We start from the raw sequence: 12,065 nt of genomic DNA, 5'->3' as shown, positions 1-12,065 counted from the left end.
GTCATTCCACCATTCAGTCTATTTGCATATTAACCTTTTATTATATAGCATTGGTTTTAGAGAGAGAGGACAGGAGAAGGATAAAGAGATAGAAACATCTATTGGCTACCTCCTGCATGTCCCCTCCTGGGGGATCGAGCTCACAACCTGGGCATGAGCCCTGACCAGGAATCGAACCAGTGACCTGCTGGTTCATGGGTCAGTGCTCAACCGTTGAGCCACAGCAGCTGGGCAATCTATGTTTTGAATTTCAGTCAGTACAAACTTATCCAGGGCTAGAAGGGACCTTAGGCAGGTTTCCCCAAGGGTTGCCTATTCAGATGCCTGTAGGACCCATTCAGGTACCATAATGATAAGGAGGCCAGGGGTCAGTGTTGAGGACCAGGATAGGGAGTGGTGGGGACTGTGGCAACCAGGAGCGAGCATGCCTTGTGCCAAAGGGGTAGCAGCCTCTCAGCTGCGTTCACTGTTGCTTTTTTTTCCTCAAGAGAAACCAGAAATCCAGATTTTTCTATGAAACCTGGCCCTTATAACTTAGCAGCTAATACATTGAAATTTAAAAATGCCAACCACATGCAGCACCACCCTGGGCTACCAGCTTAGGATCCACCCCTTGTTTTTCAGTTGGCAGCGAAGCCCTGAAGAGGTCCCGTGGCTTCTGACAGGGCCTGAGACTTTGCTGTTCCGTCCCCACCCGAACAAAGCCTGGTCTTCTGTGGCTAATTCATCTCAGAATACAAAGACGTAATAAAAATTTGCAGTTGAGCAAGACTACTCCAAAGGCTCATTGAATCTCCCCTTCAACTGGCTTTCATTTTCTGTGTAAATCTTTTTGGGGTGGCGGAATCCGAGAATATCGGGCTGGAACCAGCTCGACGGTTTCACAGCTGTGTGACTTGGGGCAAGCCTTTCATCTGTGACGCTTCTGTGTTTTCCGCACCATCCATTTTCTTGCTTGCTTCTCTCTCTCTCTCTCTCTCTCTCTCTCCTCTTCTGGCTTTCAAGTGGCACAGTGTGGTGAAGACAAGGATCTCTGGAGCCAGATAGGAATCTTGGCTTCTCTGTCTACTAGCTGTGTGGCCTCGGGCAACTTACTCAAGTTTTCTATGCCTCACAGGGTGTGGTAAGGAGTCAGTGTGTTAATATGTGTAAAATACAAAGAACAGAGCTTGGCACACAGGGATATATAAACACCGTTCTCTTTTTTTTTTTTTTTTTGTCTCCTCTGCTGCTTTGAAAGGCATGGAGCCCTGGCTGGTTTGGCTCAGTGGCTAGAGCGTCGGCCTACAGACTGAAGGGTCCTGGGTTTGATTCCGGTCAAGGGCACATGTCCAGGTTGCGGGCTCGATCCCCAGGTGGGGGTATGCAGGAGGCTGCCGATCAATGCTTCTCTCTCATCATTGATGTTTCTATTTCTCTTTCCCTCTCCCTTTCTGAAATTATTAAAAATTCATTATTATTTTTTTAAACTTGAGAAGTATCCTATGAGAAAGGTACTATTTTTAAAAAATATATATATTTTATTGATTTTTTTACAGAGAGGAAGGGAGAGGGATAGAGAGTTAGAAACATCGATTAGAGAGAAACATCGATCAGCTGCCTCCTGCACACCTCCTACTGGGGATGTGCCCACAACCAAGGTACATGCCCTTGACTGGAATCGAACCTGGGACCCTTAAGTCTGCAGGCCGTCACTCTATCCACTGAGCCAAACCGGTTAGGGCAAAATTTATTTTATTTTTTTAAATGAAAGGCATGGATCTCCAGCACAGTGGGCCTGGCTCTGGCTCTCCATCTCACGGGAGCACTTTTAGCTCCTGGTTCCTCTCCACAGCCAGCCTCCTGCCCCCAGTCTGGACCCAGACCCTTAGTCTGTGCGCGCTCCCTGCCCATTACTTCTAGTCTGTGCCCTTACTTTTCTTAGCTCAAATTTTTTCCATCATTGCTGTATGTTTGCAAGAGAAAGAGTCAACTGACTGCTGTCTTTTTAAAATCAAATCAAATTTATTTTATTTTTTCCATCACCATCTATCCCCGCTATGCCCTCTTCCACCTTCACCCACACCCCTGACAGCTGTGTTGACCTACCGCCTCATTAAGTTATGTCATTGGTTAGAGACAATACCTTTCTAGCGTTTCTGAAGATTACGTTACGAGATAAAGGGTAAAAGCAGGGCGAGTTTGCTTTAGCCAGAGTTCTGAGCGCAGCAGATAACTTGTCCTGGAAACCAGAGAGAGCCGCCACTCTGTGGGTTGCCAAAGGCTTCCCCCAGCAGGTTTGTTCAGCCGGCCAAGAGTGTGACACACATGTTAATTACAGAAATTGTCTTTTTCCCTAAAGACTTGAAATGCAGAGAAATGGAAATGTGCTTGTATTTGAATTAAATGGCTTCCTTCTTGTCCCCAATCTTTTCAGCTTTTAGGTAAATCTGAATCTGACCTGCCCGGCCCAGCTGCACAACATTTCAAGTTTATATTCCCACCTAGAGAGGAGCAGAGTACATAGGTATGTATTGGCCAGACTCTTGTCCCGTTTACTTCTTTTTTTTTTTTTTTAATATATTTTATTGATTTTTTACAGAGAGGAAGGGAGAGGGACAGAGAGTCAGAAACATCGATGAAAGAGAAACATCGATCAGCCGCCTCCTGCACACCTCCCACTGGGGATGTGCCTGCAACCACGGTACATGCCCCTGACCGGAACTGAACCCCGGACCCTTCAGTCCGAAGGCCGACGCTCTATCCACTGAGCCAAACCGGCCAGGGCCAGTTTACTTCTTTTTTAAAAAATAGATATTTTTATTGATTTCAGAGAGGAAGGAAGAGGGAGAGAGAGATAGAAACATCCATGATGAGAGAGAATCATTGATCTGCTGCCTCCTGCAAGTCCCCCACTGGGGATCGAGCCCACAACCCGGGCATATGCCCTTGACCTTAATCGAACCTGGGACCTTTCAGTTTGCAGGCCAACGCTCTATCCACTGAGCCAAACCGGCTAAGGCTTGTCCAGTTTTACTTCTGCCACCTCCCCATGTTAGTTAGTAGTGAGTGAAAGCGGGGAGGAAAGGACCTATTTTATTTTATTTTAATTTAATTTTTAAATATATTTGTATTGATTTCAGAGAGGAAGGGAGAGATAGAAACATCAATGATGAGAGAGAATCATTGATCAGCTATCACCTGCACGCCCCTCACTGGGGATCAAGCCCACAACCCGGTCATGTGCCCTTGACTGGAATCGAATCCGGGACCCTTCAGTCTGCAGGCTGACACTATCCACTTAAGCCAAACCAGCTAGGGCTATTTTATCTTTTTTATTTGATAAGTCTGCTCTGGACCAACTGGGAAACTGATGAAGCCATCTGCTGTTTTCTCTGTTCTCTTCCCGACAAAGGGAGCAAGAAAGCCCTTGTCTCAGGTCCATAGCGCCAGCGTCAGATCAGAGAAATTTTGGAGTTCCTGCTACACCTTGTTTTGAGCTCTTTCCTCACTAGACTTAAAGATCCATGTTAACAAGCTGAATCATCTTGGATGTTTGTTTCTCATTGGCTTGACTGGCCCAGGTGGCAGGGCTCTGATGAGGTGAAGGACCCTGGGCCATAGGTTGAACGCTGGCACTAACTGTAACCTTAGCCCTAACCCCTTGGAGAATTGATTAACCCTACAGATCCTCTCTCCAGAAAGTTGTGCATTACACAGACTGCCACAGGGTTCCTGGGCCCTAGAATCCTTTAGGGACCCACACACTCCAAATTAAGAATCCTGTTTTAGGCCTAGCTGGCATGGATCAATGGTTGAGCATTGACCTATGAACCAGGAGATCATGGTTTGATTCCTGGTTGGGGCACATGCCCAGGTTATGGGATCAATCCCCAGTGTGGGGTGTGCAGGAGGCAGCCGACCAATGATTCTCTCTCATCATTGATGCTTCTCTCTCTCTCCCTCTCCCTTCCTCTCTGAAATCAATAATATATATATATATATATATATATATATATATTTTTTTTTTTTTTTTTTTTTTTTCTTAAGAATCCTGTTTTAGGAATTCATAAGCAGCTAGTCTATAGGGGGGACATATCTCCAGAGGTTGAGTTTCAGGGAAACTGTCAGCTCTTAAAAGTTCAAAGGTGGCTGCACTGAACGTGTAGTTAGCGGTCTAGCCTGGATGGGAAATCGTGTCAGATACATTTTTCAAAGTTGTTTTCTTGCCCTGATGGTGGACAGTGGGTGAAGGAGCTGCAAAGTTTGGTTGCCGCCCTCACTGAGTCAGGACCCCTGCCAGAGAGCAGTGTGGGTAAGTCCTGCATTTGCCAACGTCACCCTGAATTTAGAACAGGGCTCCTGCATCCCCTCTGGCCTTGCTGTGGGTCTCGAGAGAGTTCCTTCTGTTATGCCCCCAACCTGTCTTTGGAGGTTGTTTTGTCCGGCCTGTCCTGTTCTGCCTGCACGGGTGGCCACCAGAGCTCTTGTGCTGTTTTTAGCAGAGGCTACTGGAAGCCGTTCCAGGGGAAGCCGTTGCCATGGCTACCTTGGCTGGGCGAGTTCCCGTTTTCTCCTTTTTTGTTAGCTTGTGGTTTCCCTGATTTTTAAGGTGCCGGCTGACGTTCTGTTTTTTTGCTAAGCAGCAAGGAAAAGACTGGATTTTTGTGGCTTTTGTTGTTGATGATGTTCGTTTTGTGTGTGGAGGTGTGTGTGCTCGCATGTGTGTCTTGGATATGAGCTAAAGCTACCTCAGAAGATGAACTATCAGGAGAGCTTGGGCAAAGCCAGATGTACATACGCAGATTTCTTATTCCAGTTTTTAATTTTGGCTTAGCGATTGAATGTGGTCCGCTTTTAGCCTCTTTTGTAACCGCAGGGGGCAAATTTGCTGAGCTTCCTTCCCCAGGAGCAGGGATCCCTGCCACTTGGGCTGGGTCTGAACTTTACACCGGTGCCCTGAGGAGCAGATGGCCAGTCAGGCCCAGGTGGCTTTATCTCATTCTGCTCTAAAAATAGAGAGGGGGGGCCAGCAGGCAGTACAGCCACACCTGGGGGCCGTCGCAGTCCCATTTCACATATGTGTCCCCGTTGTAAATGGGGCCCTTCACACACCTGACGCACCACCTGTGGGTTAAGGCTGCAGGGATCCGAGGCTCCTGTGCACAGACCTCGCGGTGCCCCTCTTCCCCTCCGGCGCCTTCTTTCTCCCACTCCCTGAAGGCTCCTATTCTCAGCATTTTCCAGTTTGCTTATCTTAGAAGGTTCATTAAATTTAAATAAAACAACACCCTACCCAGCTTATCAGTGCTCAGGACTGTTTGTGACTTGGGGTGTTGCCAGTCCATGGGAGGCCGCGGGGTGCTGATGGTGGGCCACCTGGGCGGGCCCGGTGGACACACCTGGATATGACATGCCACCGCGGGGTTTGTCGCCTCGCGTGAGGGCCCCACCCGCCTCCCTGAGCTCTGAAGCTAAGCCTGTGCCTCTGCTCCCAGGTCACGATGAATGCCATGCTGGAGACCCCCGAGCTCCCGGCCGTGTTTGACGGGGTGAAGCTCGCCGCGGTGGCCGCCGTGCTGTACGTGATCGTCCGCTGTCTGAACCTGAAGAGCCCCACCGCCCCGCCTGACCTCTACTTCCAGGACTCAGGGCTCTCGCGCTTTCTGCTCAAGTCCTGTCCTCTCCTGACCAAAGAGTGAGTAGACCTCTCGCCTGCCGTAGGCCCGCCTGCTGAGCTGTTTGGCTTGAGTGATGTTCAGAGAACCTTTTCCCATGTGTCTTCAAGGCCACCATGTAAAACGGTGTCGTAGCTGACAAAATAGCCACAGTCTCCATGGAAGTCTGTGTTTTGAATGCCGGAGGGTAGGCGACAGAATCCGACCTTGGTTGCCTGGAGTCATCATTCATGACAAGGACTTTGCAGAAAACGGCGGTCATTTATTTTTAGGGAGATACAGAAAACTTGGACAACATTCCAGACCTTTATCAAATGGTCTGTTGCCAGTTCTGTTGCTAGGACTGAAAAACTATCCTTACCCCAAATCTATAATAATAAAAGCATAGTATGCTAATTAGACCGGACAGCCGAACAGCGGAACGACCGTCTGGACGACCTTCCAGATGAAGCCGGGGCTGTGAGGGCCAAGGCAGCCGCTGGGGCTGCAAGGGCCGAGCCCCTTGCACAAATTTCGTGCACTGGGCCTCTAGTTAATAAATTAAAAAGCATAGATTTATGAGTTGGGTACTCTCCATCTCTCTTATTGAAAAGTGGGCTGACGTTGGCTAAGGGGATCCACCGCCTAAATAGAATGCCTTCATTCCAAATGAGCCAGGGGTCCCTGTAACAGGCCAGGTCTATATATTGGGTGAGCACTGCTTCTGGGACAGGAAACCAGACTTGTAAAGCGTGCATTTTATGTCACACAGACTGTTTTCTTTTTTTAATATATTTTTATTGATTTCAGAGAGGAAGGGAGAGGGGGAGAGAGAGAGAGAAACATCAATGATGAGAGAGTTTCATGGATCGGCTGCCTCCTGCCCGCCCCACACTGGGGATCCAGCCCACAACCCGGGCATGTGCCCTGACCAGGAATCGAACCATGACCTCCTGGTTCATAGCTCGACGCTCAACCATTGAGCCACGCCGCTGGGCACACGGACTGTTTCCAGGAGGCATGTGGTTAAATGTTTTCCTGTTGAGGTCTTCATAATAACCATGTCTTCCTTCAGGGCTCTGGCCAAGCCTCATGCATGAAGCATTTCATGTGCTCCCGGGTCTGGATGCCCCCCTTTCTCCTCATTGCTCTTCACTCTGGGCCTCTTTAAGCTGAATCCATCCTTCCGGGTGCACCTCATCAGGCGGAAGCTGCTGGAGGGGCTAAATATTCACACTGTGCCCCTCAGCGTGTGACCATATTCAGTGGAGTGCCTAGTGCTCAGCGGGTACTAGCAGCAGCTTTCTCTCTGTCCTGACATGATCTCTCCCACCTCGGTGGGGGTTGGTGACACTGAGTGAATGACTCTCCTCTAAGAGCAGGCAAATGGGTGACAGACACGTCGGAGAACTTGGACTCTTGCTTGTCTCGTTTGACCGTCCAGTTCATTTTCACGTGCTGTTCGCCACGGGTGAAGAGCCGTGTGGGCTTCGGGTGTTTTGTTCGTGTGCAATTTCCTCGTTGTCACAGTGATGTCATGACTCAAAAGTTACATTAAGGCCAGAACCGGTTTGGCTCAGTGGATAGAGCGTCGGCCTGCGGACTGAAGGGTCCCAGATTCAATTCCGGTCAAGGCCATGTACCTGGGTTGTGGGCACATCCCCAGTGGGGGGTGTGCAGGAGGCAGCTGATCGATGTTTCTCTCTCGTCGATGTTTCTAACTCTCTATCCCTCTCCCTTCCTCTCTGTAAAAAATCAATAAAATATATTTTTTAAAAAAAAGTTACATTAAGTCGAAAGAGATCTATACCTGATACTTGTGGAGTGCCACGTGCAATGTGATGTCACCATGCTGAGGGGACCCCATCCCAGTGACTCCACACCGGAAGGTGGTGCACAGAAATCTGTATGCTTTTCAAATTTTCCAGCTTTTTTTCTTTCCAATTCTTTTTTTTTTAAAATATATTTTATTGATTTTTCACAGAGAGGAAGGGAGAGGGATAGAGTGTTAGAAACATCATCGATCAGCTGCCTCCTGCACACCCCCTACTGTGGATGTGCCTCCAACTAAGGTACATGCCCTTGACCGGAATCGAACCTGGGACCCTTGAGTCTGCAGGCTGACGCTCTATCCACTGAGCCAAACCGGTTACGGCTCTTTCCAATTCTTAATGTAGATACTTCACTAATCTGGACTGGCAGCTAACATTTGCACCCACTTTCAGACTCAGTGGGACCCCAAAGCTAGACCCAGTTCCTTGGCCATCTCATGGGTAGAGCTTTTGGAAAGCAAGGTGTTCAATCCCTATAAGTTTATATCAAGGTGACTGTAAATTTCCACACACCATCGGGTCCTGGTGATCAGAGGGAACCGTGGACAAGCTGCTATTTGTCCAGGCTCCTGAGAAACATCACATAAAGTCTGATTCTATACTAGTAGCTCACAAAGCTGATTATGGCGGGATTTTGTGTGTGTTTTTATGCCTCCTTTTTAAAAATATATTTTCATTAACTTCAAAGAGGAAGGGAGAGGGAGAGAGAGAGAGAAACATCCATGATGAGAGAGAATCATTGATGGGCTGCCTCCTGCACACCCCCCACTGGGGATCGAGCCCGAAACCCCGGCATGTGCTCTGACCTGGAATCGAACCCAGGACCCTTCAGTCCACAGGCTGACACTCTATCCACTGAGCCAAACCAACGAGGGCGAACCTCTTTTCTTATTTTCCTTTAAAAAAAAAGAACCCAGAGTCATTACGCCTAATGATTTCCCTTTGCCTCGTAGGCATTATGTCTTTTAATCCTCTTAACAGCTTTAGGGTCAGATTCCTTTTTCCTTTCATACTTAAGGACAGGGAAACAGTAGCAGAGAGGAAAAGTGAACCCAAGTTTGTGACTCTGGACTTGGTTCCCTTCCTATCCATGGGGGAGGGGGACAGAGACTGCGGCGGCGGGCAGCCAGGGGCCATCCTTAATGCATCTTCCGAGTGACCCTCTTTCTATTTCACTCCCTCTGTTGGAAGCCACTGTCCTCCATGCTCTTTCTCAGTCTTGCGTTTCTGTCACAGCCTCCCCTCTATTTGAAGCCGAGGGCAGGAAGTACGTCTGTTAGGGGTAAAAGCGTTTCTCCGGCGACTTTGAAGATTTTTTTTTAGAGGAAACCTGTCTGCAGCCTGCACCAGCCATGGTCTGGTCTGGAAAGTGCAGCTAGCTGCCCTTGCTGGTGCTGCTCAGTGGTTAGAGCATCAGCCTGGGGACTGAAAGGTCCTGGGTTCGATTCCAGTCAAGGGCACATGCTGGGGTTGTAGGCTCGATCCCCAGTGTGGGGTGTGCAGGAGGCAGCCAATCAATGATTCTCACTCATCATTGATGTTTCTATCTCTCTCTCCCTCTCCCTTCCTCTCTGAAATCAAATATATATATATATCTATGTAAAGAAAGAGCCCTAACCGGTGTGGCTTAGTGGATAGAGCATCGGCCTTCGGACTGAAGGGTCCCAAGTTCGATTCCGGTCAAGGGCATGTACCTGGGTTGTGGGTATATCCCCAGTGGGGGGTGTGCAGGAGGCAGCCGATCGATGTTTCTCTCTCATCGATGTTTCTCTCTATCCCTCTCCCTCTCCCTTCCTCTCTGTAAAAAATCAATAAAATATATTTTAAAAAAAAAGAAAGAAAGAAAGAGCAGCTAGCTGGTTTACAACAGGCTGATGGCGTTACTCAGTAACCCTGACTGAAGCGGCCGTGGTTATGAGTTATGTGCGGAATCAGAACATTTCCGCTTGCTGTTCTGTAATAAAAATAAAAAAAAAAGACTGGATGAAAGGTGAACAGTAAAAACAGGAGAAAGGGTTGTTTTTTTCCCCCCTGTCAGCATTCTAGTCAGTTTTTAAACCTGCCGTAAGGTAATCTGTCCTTAGGAATGAACCTTTTTAATGTCTGGAGGAAAACTCGGCTTAGAGGGGCGACGTGTTTCTTGTTCACTTAGCAACAGATCAATATTTACCTAGTGATTCATTTCTTACTCTCAAGATGTGTTTGCTTTCAGCGAAAACCGCAGGCTAAAAGCTCAGTTCAGAATTAGGAGAAAATGTCGGTGACGATACGAATCTCCATTTTTCTTTTTCTGAATAAAAAATTGAATGCATATTCATTTTTTTGAGCCGTCACTATAGTGAAATGCACAGACCTGAAGTGGACAGCTCAGGGCCTTTTGATAGGTACTCGCCCGTGCAGCTACCATTCCCTTGGGTTTTTACAGGAGTTTCCCGAGTCACCCCCTCTGACCTCACCGGTCACAATGCCACCGGAGTGGCTTCCTCAAGTAGGCCAGCACCTAGGCACGCTACAGCCTGACCCCACCACCTACCCAGCCCCACAACCTGGCCTGCTCTCATTGCTGCTCTCATTGCCCTGAAGTGCCAGCCCCCTGGCCACCCCCAAACCCCTCCTTTCTCTCTGCACCAAAATACCACTTACTCTGTAATTGAACTTCAATAGCAGGACTTCTGAGAAACTTCCTATCAGGAGAGCACACATACCCCAAATCAAGAGCCACACTCTTTTTAAAAAACATATTTTATTCAGAGAAGGAGAGAGAAACATCAATGATGAGAGAGAATCACTGATCAGCTGCCTCCTGCATGCCCCCTACTGGGGATCGAGCCTGCGACCCAGGCATATACCTTGACTGGGAGTTGAACTGTGACCTCCTGGTTCATAGGTCAGTGCTCAACCACTGAGCCACACTGGCAAGAGCCACACTCTTGCCGAAACCGGTTTGGCTCAGTGGATAGAGCGTCGGCTTGCGGACTGAAAGGTCCCGGGTTCGATTCCGGTCAAGGGCATGTACCTGGGTTGCGGGCACATCCCCAGTAGGAGATGTGCAGGAGGCAGCTGATCGATGTTTCTCTCTCATCGATGTTTCTAGCTCTCTATCTCTCTCCCTTCCTCTCTGTAAAATCAATAAAATATATTTAAAAAAAAAAAAAAAAAAAAAGAGCCACACTCTTGATGAGACAGAACAGAATCCCTAGGGGTTCCAGATCCTAAGCGTAATGCTGTTCGTGTCGTATTTACATGGACAGATAGAGGTGAGGGATATATCTGTTTTGGCAAATTCCAGGTGTGCTCTGGGAAAAGAAACCACAGTCCCCAGCCTATGCAGTCAGTGCAGCTGGGGCACCTGAGAGTTTTGTTTATTGGGGAGTCACTACCTCGTCTCTGAAAAAACATGGGTTGGTTGTTTTTGGTCTTAAGTCAGGACAACCCCCAGGTATAAGCGGAAAAGCAGTTTCAGCCTCCGCCCTTCCCATGGGCACAGCTGAAATTTCCATTCACCAGGTCCTGGTCGAAAGCAAAGAGGAGGCAGGAACCCCATCTCTGGAAGTCTCCTCTGGCAGGTACCCCATCTCTGGAAGTCTCCTCTGGCAGGTACCCAATATTCCCTGTGGAAAGCTAGGCCTGGTGCAGCTAAAGATACAGGCATTTAGGAGGCGAGTGATGGAGGCTGAGCTAAGCCACAGCCTAGAAACAGATATCGGGGGAGTTTTTATCGCAATACCTAGGAACCCCTGCAGGGTCCGAGGAAGGGAAGCAATGTGATCAAAGCCACCGCCATGGCCCTAGCTGAATAGAGCGATGGCCTGCGGACTGAAGGGTCCCGGGTTCAATTGTGGCCAAGGGCACATGCCCAGGTTGTGGGCTCAATCCCCAGTAGGGGGCGTGCAGGAGGCAGCTGATCAGTGATTCTCTCTCATCATTGATGTTTCTATCTCTCTATCTTTGCATTGAGTTGACAGAGTAATTTGAGTTAACGAGCTTCTTAACAGCTCCTTAACACACTCGGTCTTGGAACGAATTAAACTCGTAAGTCAAGGCCCCACTGTATATTCCTAACAGTAAAGACTCGTTTTTCTTTTGTCTTCCCAAATAAAAACCTGGAAAATACCGTATTTGTCACAGATGTGTAAGACACACTGTTTTTGCCCTAATGTACGAAGGACATATGTAGTCATAGGAGTATTCTACGCCCAGCTGGAGTGGCTCAGTGGTTGAGCACTGGCCTGTGAACCAGGAGGTCACGGTTCGATTCCCAATCAGGGCACATGCCGGGGTTGTGGGCTCGATCCCCAGTGTGGGGCGTGCAGGAGGCAGCCGATCAATGACTCTCTCATCATTGATGTTTCTATCTCTTCCTCTTCCTTCCTCTCTGAAATCAATAAAAGTATATATATTTTTTTAAAAAGAAGTACTCTATAGGAAAGCACTATTAATTCGGAGGTCTGATTGTGCAATGTATCAATACATCCCCTTCTGGTCAGATGGCCACCCTAGACCGCTCCCCCCCCCCCCCCCGCCCCGGTAGAATTTTGGGAGCCAGTACAGTTTATTTATAGTGAGTTAAATGAAAAGGATTTCATTATCTTGGGCT

At 48.3% G+C, this 12,065-nt stretch overlaps 1 protein-coding gene across 1 annotated transcript in view; it reads left to right on the top strand.

The window, feature by feature from the left end:
• Positions 1-12,065, top strand: part of ABHD2 (abhydrolase domain containing 2, acylglycerol lipase) — a 68,714-nt gene that overhangs the window by 15,534 nt on the left and 41,115 nt on the right. Inside the window, exons 2-3 of the mRNA XM_070400644.1 lie at positions 2,417-2,506; positions 5,478-5,677. Coding sequence (XP_070256745.1) covers positions 5,484-5,677 — 194 coding nt within the window. The 5' untranslated portion in view covers positions 2,417-2,506; positions 5,478-5,483. The remainder of the gene's footprint in view (positions 1-2,416; positions 2,507-5,477; positions 5,678-12,065) is intronic.

This window comes from Myotis yumanensis, unplaced genomic scaffold (genome assembly GCF_028538775.1).
Source record: "Myotis yumanensis isolate MYYU_CA2020_CCGP unplaced genomic scaffold, mMyoYum1.0.hap1 SCAF_20, whole genome shotgun sequence".
Lineage (NCBI taxonomy): Eukaryota > Metazoa > Chordata > Mammalia > Chiroptera > Vespertilionidae > Myotis > Myotis yumanensis.
Note: the sequence above shows the minus strand (reverse complement) of the source record. Positions and strands in the feature narration are given on the sequence as shown.